Genomic DNA, 12,536 nt, shown 5'->3' with positions numbered 1-12,536 from the left:
GACTTTTATTGCAATCACAAGCATTACAACTTAAAGAAAAATTACTAGGAATATGAAGTTTTAACATAGTAATTAATGACTTGAAAATAGATAGAGAAGGATGGCCAAAATGGTGGTGCCAATCCTTTGGAGATGCTCGAACACTTGAATACGCAACAATGGAGGAGACAGCGGAAGCAATTTCATAGACACCATGTTTAGGTAGACCCTGAATCAAAGTAGTTCCTGTGAGTCGATCCTTCACAACATAGTAATCAGAAGTAAGATTAATTAGTAAGTAATCATCTTTGCAAAGTTGAAAGGCAGAAATAATGTTTCTATGCATTTTAGGAACATATAAAACATTAGATAGATTAAGAGTTTTAGAATTGGTGGCTAGGTTGGTCGAACCAGTGGGCGTGATAGTAAGACTCTTACCATCACCAAGAAGAACTTCATCCGTGCCACTGTACAAATTATGAAGTGACAGAGTGGCAAGATCATTAGTCACATGATGAGAGGCTCCGGAGTCGAGAAGCCACGAGTTATTTGGTGTGGCCGATTGAATAGTGGTAGCATGAGCCCGAGGTTGTGCAGGCTGATATGATGGCGGGGTAATAGTAGGGTGTTTCTCGGCAAACACCTGGCACTTTTTAAGTGAATGCCCTTTGGCATGACACCATTGACACTTGCCTAGAATCGGTCGAGATCCAGTAAATTGAGTCCCTGCTCGTGAGAAATTGTTGCTGTTGGAAACAGGCCGAGAACCAGATGAATTCGCTGTATTTTTCTGATTTGGGCGGGTGAAAGTGACATTCGCTGTAGCAGGCAGTGAACTCAGCGATGGTTGTGTTTTGAGAACAAGTTCACGGTTAATGAGTTTTTCATGTAGTTCCGTAAACGTGATGGCAGTATCACGAGCATTCACCCCATCAATGAATCCTTGGTATGAGTCATCCAGGCCTTCAAGAACCCTATCGGTGATATCTTCTTGTTCAACTCAACATCCAAGAAGAGCTAAGTGATCCGTGCAAGCCTTAATAGACTGCATATATTCAGTTATGGATTGGGGACCCTTAGTGATCTGTTTGAGTTTCAACTTGAGCTGTTTAATATGGCTTCGTGAGGAGATTGCAAACGTACTCGATAACGTATCCCACATACCTTTAGTAGTCGTGGTCATGGCAACCAGAGGAACAATATGCTGATCGAGTGTACCCAGAAGTGCATCGAATAGAACCCTGTCTTGTCGCACCCACGTGATATAGGTTGGATTGGGCACTTGTTGCTGTTCTTTCAAAGTCGTCGCAGGAGGTGACGGGTGAGTCCCATCCATAAACTTGAATAATCCATAGCCATCTAGAGTGGCTTGGATTTAAAGTTTCCAAGAAAGATAATTGATGGAGGTAAGTTTGATTATGTTTGAAAGATTAACGATGATGATCGGCATAGTTGGATCGGCTTCGTTAGGAATAGTATGTGATGACATGGTGAAAAATAAAAGGCAAAGCAATCAGAAGCAGAATAGGTCGACAACCAGGAAAGGGCAGAAAAAAATTGGTTAGGTCAAGAAAGCTCTTGATACCATGAAGAAGATTTGTGAATCATAGTCTATTGATCGTATATGAATTACATTATATAGAGATTACAACATAACAAACTTCCTATAATGAAGGAAGATATAATTACAATATGATACAGAAGATATATGCTAAATATATCAAGATTTAGCAATATCCTTAACAAATTTGACCCTCTTTCAATAAAATGATTATTCCTTATTTTAGGCTAGTTTGTAAGCAACACCAACTACCTTAGTTTTTATAATTTATCTTTTAGCAGCAACTATCTTATTTAACACTGAAAGTTTTGCAAGTCTGTAATGATCTGACTATCAAACCACATTTTCAAACAACACTTTGTCAATGTGGCCATCTATAGTTTCAGGATCGAAGAACGCCCAGTAGTAGAATGTTTTGGCAACACTTAAAAATGTCTGCTTTAAATCAGGGTCAAGATCACATGATGAATGACAAAACACCAGTTGTACAAGTTCTTGCATTTTGGACTCAATCTCCAATCCTAGGCTACGATCCTCCTGTATACATCCCTTGAATAAAAAGGCTAATCAATTAAGAGGGAATATATATATATATATATATATATATATATATATATATATATATATATATATATATAAAATGAAGGGATCTAGAGAGAACTGAGGGTGGGAAAAAACCTATAGAATCCACAGATTGAGCTTAATCTGCACACAGATAGAGTCAATCTGCACCCAGATAGAGTCAATATGCACACGGATTGAGCTGAATCTGCACACGGATTGAGTCAATCTGCACACGGATTGAGTCAATATAGATTGAGGTCAATCTGTACACGGATTGAGTCAATCTGCACACGGATTGAGCTTAGTCTGTGAATTCTCTGAGTTTTCTCCTACCATTGGTTCTCTCTGGATCTCACGATGTGTATATATATACATACGTATATAAGTATATATATATATATATATATATATATATATATATATATATATATATATGTATATGTATATGTATATGTATATGTATATATATGTATATATATATATATATATGTGTGTGTATATATATATATACACACACCATATATACACGTCAAAGTGATTTTTTAGTGTATGTATACCTTATGAGAGATTTGATGACAAAGTTTATTTGTGACCGAAGAGATTCTTTGGTAATGAGGATTGAATAGTAGCTCCTTGGTTATTGCTCGACCAGAGATCATACTTATGGTTCGAACAATGAGTTCCGCTTCTCCACCCACTCCTTTTTGCCAACTCAACATCCACATCATCCACTTTTATAAAAGAAAATAAACAAACAAATTTCACAATGATGCATGAGTACATTAATGACACTTAAGTAAATGGTATATCACTTTACAGTTTGTCACACTTTTTAAAAAGAACTTTTGACAGTTAAAAATGTGTTAGAAGTGTGAAAAAATAGTATCAAAAATTTGAAGTGCGAAAACGTATGACCTCAAAATTTTAAGTGCTATCAACTTTTTTTTTTTTTTTTTTGATACTTTTAAGGGTAATTGAGTTTTGGTTTTTGACGTTTTTTAGTCAAAAAATTTGTTACACTTATAAGTGTCCAAAATATATCAAATTTTTCACATATTAAAGACTAAATAACGTAAGTGTTCAAAAATAAAATCTTTTTTTGTGTTGTATATATATTGAAAGAAATTAATAACTTACCGCCCTTTGAAGGTGTAAGTGGATGTCTACACCATGAGCTGTCAGTGCTTCTGATGAGATCTGACTAAGTGTCTGATGCAATGCAACCACCAGCAAATACCATGGTTTATCGTCATGGCATTGTGTGTTTATAAAGTCATTTACAAATGCATGCCTGTAGTCAGCATTCGAGAATTGGGGCCTGGTAAATAAAGAGGTAATGGTGTTAAGTAGAATGGTGGTTTTGGCCCAAGCGATTCGTTCGATGCATCTTTCAGGCTCAAATATGCTTGCTGCTGCCTCATAATATGACCATAAAATAGGTATCGTGTTTAAGCCCTCTTCTAAATTTAGATCTGCGTACCATCTGTTTCAAAATTCGATAAATTATGAAACAGCAATTTCTTACAATATTTAGGCTTTTCAATCAATTAGATAAAAAAAAATATAATAGCTCAAAACATGACTTACCTTTGAATATCACTCAATTCCAACTGATGAATATTTTGGCAGTGATTGTAGTCTAATTTGGCCATCTCAAGATATTTGTTATTATTAATATTTCCCATCCTGCATAGGCATCAAATTAGTTTAAAAGTGAATTTATAATATATATATATATATATATATATATATATATATATATATATATATATATATATATATATATATATATATATATAGAGCCAGGATCAATGGAGAAGTAACCAATCGAGGGGAAGCAAAATTTTTTTTTTTTTTGTTTTTTTTGAATTTTTTTTTTCCGGCATCAAGATCACACAAAAATATGAACATTTAGAAGAGACACTTCGTGATGAATGTTATTATTTAGGCGGGAAAACGATCGACAAAAATAACATTCAAGATAATATTGTTCGTGAAGAATATATGAACGTTTTTTTTATTCATGTTTTGTGAAGTAAAATTTAGCCCGAACAATATTATCTTGAATGTTATTTTTGTCGATCGTTTTCCCGCCTAAATAATAACATTCATCACGAAGTGTCTCTTCTAAATGTTCATATTTTCGTATGATCTTGATGCAGGAAAAAAAAATTCCAAAAAAACGAAAAAAAAAATATTTGTTTCCCCCCGCTTCCCCCCGATTAGTTACTTCCCAATTGATCATATATATATATATATATATATATATATATATATATATATATATATATATATATATATATTGTGAAATTGAAGTTTTTAATTGTAAAAAACATTGTTATCTTTAACTAATTTATTGTTTCTATAGTAGTTTATATGAGTATTGATATTGTAATGAGGTCTGAATGTTGTAGTATTCGATATGGAGACATTCTGTTAAGTAGCATATACGCATATGGTTGTTGAATGTAAAGTGTAGAGACCCATGAGGGTGCACGTGTGCAAGATTATAAAATGAGAAGGATACAGGAGCTTGTTGTTGAACCAACTCAAGGTAATAATTGATTTAAAATGAAAAAAATATATATATACATACTTGTAAAGGGATTTCCCTATCCACACGTCATCTTCTCCGCCATATTGTTCTATGTAAAATCTTGCCTCGAGTCGAGGTAAGCTTGCATACAATGGTACATCGAGCGCGTAACCAACCTATTAACCAATTATTAAAAGTTGCCTTAATCAACTTTAGTACCTTTATTTAATTTGTATGCAAGGCTTCTTTTGGTTAATTATATATAAAGTGTGTCAATAAATAAATGATCATTTCTTACCTCACCAGGCATGTCCTTGGTGATGATCCATTTGTCAAAAAGATCATTTGTTACTCGTTTTTGGGTCAAGTATTTATAAGAAAAATTCTTGGCATTTTCCAGGATATTATTTCCTGGAAAAAGCATCTGAGAAGCACGATACAAGTTGAACATGACTGTCACAGCTTCACTTGATTGCCCTTGATAACATGAAAATCGTCCATCTTTCTCAAAGTTTTGAAACACATCTATTAGAACGCAAATTGAATTTTGACAAGTTAGATGGAAAAACGACCAAAATCATATCTACTCGAATTAATTTTAACTTTTAAGTAGCTAACCAGGTGAAACTTGATAACCATTAGCTCTTAATATACGAAAACCCATTGATGTGTCATCAAGATCTGGTACATTGCAATACTTAGCAAACCCGACTCCTCCTTCATCCCAATACCTTGAGACATATGTCACAAGAACACATTAATTAGTAATTTTATCAGACAAAAGTTGGCGTACACTATATGCCATTATATATATATATATATATATATATATATATATATATATATATATATATATATATATATATATATATATATATATATATATATTGGTGTGTACCCTTAGAAGACTAAATTTCTTACTCAGAGGTACGCGATCTTGTTCATTATTAGTCTTGACCCTTTTATTCTAACCCTTTTCCCCGGTCATTGGAAAGTATACTGATAGTGAGATTATGTTGAGTCACAAATTCTAAATAGAGATATGCATTGTCGAATTAACTAGATGATGTAAGTGATGAAGATTGAGGTATAAATACCTTTATCACACTTAGACTCAATAACCTTTTCCTCATAATACACCTACTTCCTCACCTTAACCAACACACACTCACCAAATCGTCTCAACCCATTGTATCTTAATCTTGTTGTTTAAGATATTGTATTCATCATCGTCATCATAACAACAACAATAATCTGATTCATCTTCATCGTTATACACATTCACACATAAACACACCAACATAAATACACCTCATGTTCTTATCGAATCAAGCATAGACAATCACCAACTCATTGAATAATAAATTTCATTTGGTATCAGAGCGGAAGTAGATCATATACATAATCTATAATAGTTGAATTCGTGTTTTGATTCTTCAATCAAGCAAAACCAAAAAAAATCCACTCGGTTTGATCAAAAGTCAGCCGTTTTGTCAAATTGAAGATCCAGACCGATTTATGAAAATCTAAAAATACAGAAACGTTTGAAATGATCAAGTGAAGAGATCCGAAAAGTTTCATAAGCTAATTCATCCGTTTGATTAAGTTTTGAGTTTGATTTCGGTTCTAATAAGTCGAGTTACAAATTGATTGCCATTCATCGATCTAGAACGAAGTCATGGAAAGTTAAAGTGTAGAGTGGTACTAATTCTTCTAGTGAAGCTACAAAAATCATCAATTTGAGTTGAGGTTCATTATAGAACGAGATCGAAGTTTGAATCAACTTTTAGCATGTTTACTGTGATTTGAAAATTAAACGAATTAAAACTTGTTTAGAAGCTTGAATTTCATTCATACAAGTTCCAATAAGGTGCAGAAGGTCTTGGATTTAGTTAGAAGATCAAAATCGAAGAGAAACTTAGATATGCAGGTCACCGGAATTTATTGCCGGAAAATCCAGTAAATCAACAAAAAAGGTGGTTACAGTATTCTCACGCGTCATAACTCAGAATATTAGTCTCACACACGACTGAACTTCCTCGTTTAGCCACTCGCACTTCATAATAACCTCAATTTTTTTTTCTCACGCACGTCTGTGATATTTGCAGCTCATATACGATTGAGAATGCGACTGAGATTGTCTCTCACAAGGCTGAATTGATTTTCACGCGCGTTAGAAAAATTCTAAGTGGTACTGATTTTAGGGTTTATATGTTCTTGACTTTTTGTTGAAGAAGATGACAGTGAAGGAAATAAATATTAGATAAACTATCTAGCTTCAGTGGTTAAGGGTGTTGAGTTGTAACTAAAGATCAAGTGTTCACCAATGCATATTTCTTTAATTGTAGCACCCCAATAAGGTTCACCTAGGCCCTAACGATTCTACCTCAAGCCCAATAAGCCCAAAATTTTACTTCTTTGGTCAAGCACAATTTCAAAGCCCAGTAAGAAGTACAAATTCAACAAGTGATTAACTCATTCTCGTGTAACAGGCCCAAGCCCAGTTTAAATTATAAACTTAACATTCAGCCCATATTCATTACAAGCCCATTTCTTTAATAGTTAAAGAAGCCACTTAACTATTCAGTTAAGTACTAACGGAGTAAGGAATTTAATGATTTTCGTTATAATTTCTAATGAAATTTTCAGAAGTTCAACAATCTCAAAAATGAACACATTTTGCAAAGACAACCTCTAATGACGAGTATTTCTTCTGTTATACCTCCAACACCATATCTTTAAGACGAGAATATAGATTTGTTTAAAGACGTTGATGAAAAACATATACCTTTTCTTAAAGATGTGGGTGTACTTAAAACGACTCAACAACCGGAACGCTCAATATTGTTTACAATCTAAAGAAACATTGTCTGCTAAAATCCGGACGCATTCTGACTCTTGAAGTAGGAAATGGTCATCTTAAGTTTGAAAATGCTAAATCAATACCAATTTCAATACAAACTATGGTGTCAATGGGTACACAAATCACAATCCCGAAATGCACCAATCTACATACCGGAATACAAATATTCGTTTTCTACAGTTGAGAAAAAAGTTTCTTCATCAAAGTTCCACAAGGTTACTCAACCTCACAAACCCGTTTCCCACGGACTACAAAGTTATTCCCATTACCAAACCAAAACAAATCAACCATTTTTGATATCTACCTATGGGAAATATGGGAACTCACCGGATTTCGTGAGCAATACGACTAGTTTAATCATAAACCAAAGCAACCAAGTTCAAAGGAGCCAAGTAATCCGTCGGCGAAACCTTCTAAACCACTCAAGTACTTATTCAAAGAGTTATTTTCCTTTAATCCAGGATCCGTGAATCTAGCGAAACCAAAACTCTTTGAAACCTATATCCAAACTCAATTGAATGCAAGATCAATTTATCACATCGACTGTACTTACAAAATGTACGCCAAAAATAATGGCAAAGAAAATCGAGATACCCACTACTTAAACTTCTGAACTAAATTTCCAACAACTCTTCACAAAAAAATCTTCTAACTCCATATGTCCGATTGAGGAGCAAAATGATATAACGTTCAGGGGGAGCTAAAGAAAATCATCAAGGAAATTCTATCCTTCACTCCTCTCAAAATACATATATGAACAACGCACACCAAGGCGGAGAAAATTGTTACGACCAAAATATGGTGTGCATTGTGATCCATTCCTCTCAGACTTAGATAGCCAACAACACAACGGAGAATCTTCCATTACGTCTCGTTGACTAAACGATCAGGTATACCACGCCACGTATCATCCCCTCTTTCTTTCCATTTTAGTACCATACAAAAGGAAAGGGAGGACGTGAAGCTACGGGAAGATTGTTAGGTTCAATAATAATATGATTTGTACTTATGTAAAAAATTCTCCTAATCCCTTAAAATGTACGTGGTGACTATGAGCCTATAAATAGTCACTATCCCTAACCTTGTTATGTAACCCGTTCATAACATTCTTGCCAATTCACTCTCTCTTGTAACAAACTTGTAACCATCTCTTAACCTTTCACACTTAATGAATCTTGGCACCTTTCACAATACCAATCGCATTATCAAAACACGAATTCAGTTGAAATTAAGATTAACATATTTAAACACGAGGCCTATTGTGAGAATGTCAGGTCTCTAACTACTAGACTATTTTGGTTGTAGAAGTTCTATATCATTATAAGAATAGAAGGTACCCTTGTGATGGACGTAGGCAAGGTTTTACGAAACCACGTAAATTGTTTTATCTAATAGTTTATTTTAGAGTATTTTTTAATATTTCTTGCAAGTTTATCTTAAATAATTATTTTTAGAGTACTTTTTAATATTTCTTGCAAGTTTATCTTAAATAATGATATCATCGCTTCCGCTCGTATGGGTGTATTAGGTAAGATTTCATAAAATGAATTTCAACTTTATTTTTCATATACCTGTGTATATAATCAACGCAAGTTTTAATCTCGGAAAGGAAATAGCGCGCAATTCCAAGACGTTGCAAGCGGTCAATCATCCACATATGTTCGAACAAGTCGACTGGGTATGCATGTGGGACTGCATCAACGTACATGAGATCTTTAATAACTTTGTTATACATAATCTGGAAAATTGAAGCAAGAACTTAAAGCTTTTTGCATGATAAATGTAGAATATGGATTCTAATATTGCTATACTCAGTTATGTAAAGAAGAATCATCAGTTTAATTGGATGGAATCATATAAATATTCAGTGATTCAAGGATCTATAGCCTCCTTAGTTGTTTTTATTTTAGAAAAAAAAAAAAAAAATTGTTGTATCAACATTTATTGTAACTTAAATTTGCTATTGTTAATTTCTACTACTATTTTTTTTTTTAAAAGCAAGTTGTGTATACTTTTATTTACCACGTACTTATAATACAATTACTACGATGCATGCATTAGATTACCTCCTCCATTGAACCTAGCAACAAGATCGGTCAAATACGCAAGACACTTTTCATCTTTAGTTTGTGTGAATGTAAAAGCAGTCGACGAGGGTGAGTAGAGAATGGACCCATTTTCAGCTTGAAGTTTTAAAAGCTTTTCCCATTCCAAATCTTTTAACCCTTCCAATGTATAAAGAAGACTTGTTGGGGTCTTGTGTAATATCTCCTTTGGTATCCTGACACGTACACAATTGATCATATGAAATACCGATCGTCATGTATATATATGTAGTACTTAGTTGATTTTATTATCATTAAAATAAATAGAGCTAGGTAGCTGGCTAGGTGACTGACTTTTTGAGCTTCAAGTCTCGTCTAGCATAGATCGTTTTCAAGACGGGATATTCGTCATCAGATAATGGAGCATTGATATTAAGTTTCCGTGCGAGTTCAATGAGTGAAGGGAATGCTACTTCAAAACCAATTGTCATGTTATTCTCGTTTTCGCTTTCAAGCTTATTTATGTTTCCTTTCAGAAATTTCAATCCTGCATGCCCTCACAAACAAACAGATTAATTTTACTGAGATTATTATGTCTGTACTATGTACAAAACCGTGAAGGAAATGTAAGTATACCTTTTTGTCCCTTATCTGGATGCACGTTCCAAAAAGTTAGTGCGATGACACAAGCCAAAGTGTTAATGAGCCTATCATAAGCCGAAAACACCAAGGTTTCACCCCATGATCCATCAGGGAGTTGATTGTCTACTATCCATTGCAGACTGGATGGGAACTGAGGACCACTTGTTGGATCATTGACATCTTCTATAAGTGCAACCCGAGCTGTGTCGTAAGCTGAGGATGAAATATTTCCACCATCCATGGAATCAAAAATTAATTTAATGGATTCAGCATACTTGTTGATGATTTGCAGATGGTCAATATTGACACGTGGGGTATTTCTCTGCTCAATTGCATCTGCAACATATACATATACATATATTATTAATTAGGATGCTGGTGTCTGGAGTCCCATGAGATCTAACCATAAGTTGGTCGATCAACTTGTGATTTACATGGTTTTCCGTGAAAGACTTGCGACGCTGAGTTCTTCTCAAGCGGTCTCATGTTAAGGTAGTAAGAGAAAGAGTTAGAAACAGTCACGAGATACCCGGATAGACTACATACATCTAGTAGAAAAGTCTCGAATAGCCTAGACAAGAAAAACCTTATTCGTTTAAATGGAATGAGGGGAATTGCCTTCCGATACCACATGTTAGGCCGCAAAAGCTATGAATTAATCCGTGTTAATGAAGGTTTTAGGTACCATCAATATGTATGAGCATGAATATGTTATGAAATATATGAAGATATGGAGATTGTAATATGAATATGTATATTGATATCACTACAAGAAAAAAGAGAATAGGCGACGACCATTTTTTGCAGCGATTACATCTCGCCGCAAAAAGCCACTAAAATACAAAAAATTTCATTTCTTTGACTACTTTTCTGGTCCAAGTGGGGTCCACATATTTTTTGAGGCGAAGGATCTTACAAATCGCCGCAAAAAAGGGTCCTACGTTTAATACATTTTCTTTTTCCTTTTCTTATTTCTCAGAAATGGTCAAACGTTGATTTTTTTTTGCGGCGACATGTATCGCCGCTAATAATCGTGTTTTTTCCCTCCAAGTTTTTCCCTCCCAAAAAAATACAGCCAAAACGCATATCGCTCCAAAAAACTCGCCGCAAAAAAAAGGTTTCTCTATTTAACTTGTTGAATCAAACACACAAATTATACACACAAATCATACAGACAATACACACGATGTTGTTGACTTTACCGCCGATGATTGTCTCAATCGAAGTGTATTACGGAAGTGAATTCCATAATGAAATGAAATTTTATGATTATACTCGAAGTTCAAAAGCTACGTTCAATGATATTGACGTTAGCGACGTTTGTTTACAGCATCTTTTAACATTTTTGAAAGAAAATGTTCCCTTTGAACACACTGAGGAAGTTTTAATTAAAAGTGGGAGATGGAAATTGAGAGAATGAAAGCTGAGTTAAAACAAAGTTTGGTTCCGGAAGTCGAGCAAAATTTACAAAAAGATTTCAAAAAAACCTTGAAAGAATCGGTTAAAAGTTACATTCAAAAGTTGTTATCGGGGCCGGGAAGTACTAGTGGCGGGTCAAAGAAAAAGAAGGATAAAGAAAAGGGTAAAGGAAAACAACCGGCCTTCTCGTTGGTGGGCGAAGAGTCGGAGGGTTGGGGAGATGGTTCGGGAGATAGTTCGGATGGTTCGGGAGATAGTGATGATATGATAATTGATGATATTCGTGCAAATAATGATCAATCATGGATCGACAAACTTTGAAAAGGAGGCGGGTAGATTATGTAGTTTGTGTTAAAACGCCGAATACTTTAGAACTCTAAAACTTTAATATTTGTAGTTCGTATAAGTGTTACCACTTTCCGTAAACGTTTATTTATTTTAGTGTTGTTGGTGTTTATTGTTGTTGGTGTTATATACATTTTTACAGAGGCTATTAAATTGTATGAAACAGGTTTCGGAAAAACATCCAGAATTTCGGGTAGGATGCTGAAAATACAGCAGAATCATGTTTCTGGTTTTTAGCGGCGATGATCGCCGGAAAAAAAACCTGACAATTTTTTTTGTCAGTCACACTACTCGCCGCAAAAAAGAATTTCCATTTTCTTTTTTCTTTTTCTTAATAAAAGTGGGCCCCACTTTTGTTTGCCGCAAAAACTCTTCACAAAAGATTTAAGACGGCGAACTTACGGTGACGAGGTTTAAAGCGGCGATACCTCGCCGCAGAAGGTCTTTTGCGGCGATAAAACCTATTTATTACGGCGATTTTTCGTACCACAAAAAAATTATTTTCTAGTAGTGTATGTGCCAAAATTATTACAATCTTCCACAGTTTATTTGATCTTCATTTATGGCTCTAGTCTCCCCATA

At 34.4% G+C, this 12,536-nt stretch overlaps 1 protein-coding gene across 1 annotated transcript; it reads right to left on the bottom strand.

Annotated features, from left to right (window-relative positions):
• Positions 1–1,860: 1,860 nt before the first annotated feature.
• LOC139870254 (ent-copalyl diphosphate synthase 1-like) lies at positions 1,861–10,823 on the bottom strand. Its single transcript, XM_071858088.1, has 12 exons — positions 10,625–10,823; positions 10,185–10,526; positions 9,903–10,095; positions 9,570–9,784; positions 9,075–9,195; positions 5,259–5,371; positions 4,939–5,165; positions 4,701–4,816; positions 3,692–3,790; positions 3,242–3,587; positions 2,662–2,835; positions 1,861–2,077 (listed from the first exon to the last, which is right to left on the bottom strand). Exons 1-12 carry the CDS (start codon positions 10,821–10,823, stop codon positions 1,874–1,876), a joined length of 2,349 nt encoding a protein of 782 aa, XP_071714189.1. The 3' UTR covers positions 1,861–1,873.
• Positions 10,824–12,536: the final 1,713 nt, after the last annotated feature.

Source organism: Rutidosis leptorrhynchoides, chromosome 10 (assembly GCF_046630445.1).
Source record: "Rutidosis leptorrhynchoides isolate AG116_Rl617_1_P2 chromosome 10, CSIRO_AGI_Rlap_v1, whole genome shotgun sequence".
NCBI lineage: Eukaryota > Viridiplantae > Streptophyta > Magnoliopsida > Asterales > Asteraceae > Rutidosis > Rutidosis leptorrhynchoides.
This window is presented reverse-complemented; position numbering and strand designations above follow the sequence as displayed.

Excerpts from the sequence above, each read along its gene's own strand:
- LOC139870254 (XM_071858088.1), bottom strand. The coding sequence starts at position 10,823 with ATGTGGTATCGGAAGGCAATTCCCCTCATTCCATTTAAACGAATAAGG. Across the intron at positions 10,527-10,624 it reads AGTCTTTCACGGAAAACCAT|ATGCAATTGAGCAGAGAAAT; the intron begins GTAAATCACAAG and ends TATATGTTGCAG. Across the intron at positions 5,166-5,258 it reads TGGTTATCAAGTTTCACCTG|ATGTGTTTCAAAACTTTGAG; the intron begins GTTAGCTACTTA and ends GCGTTCTAATAG.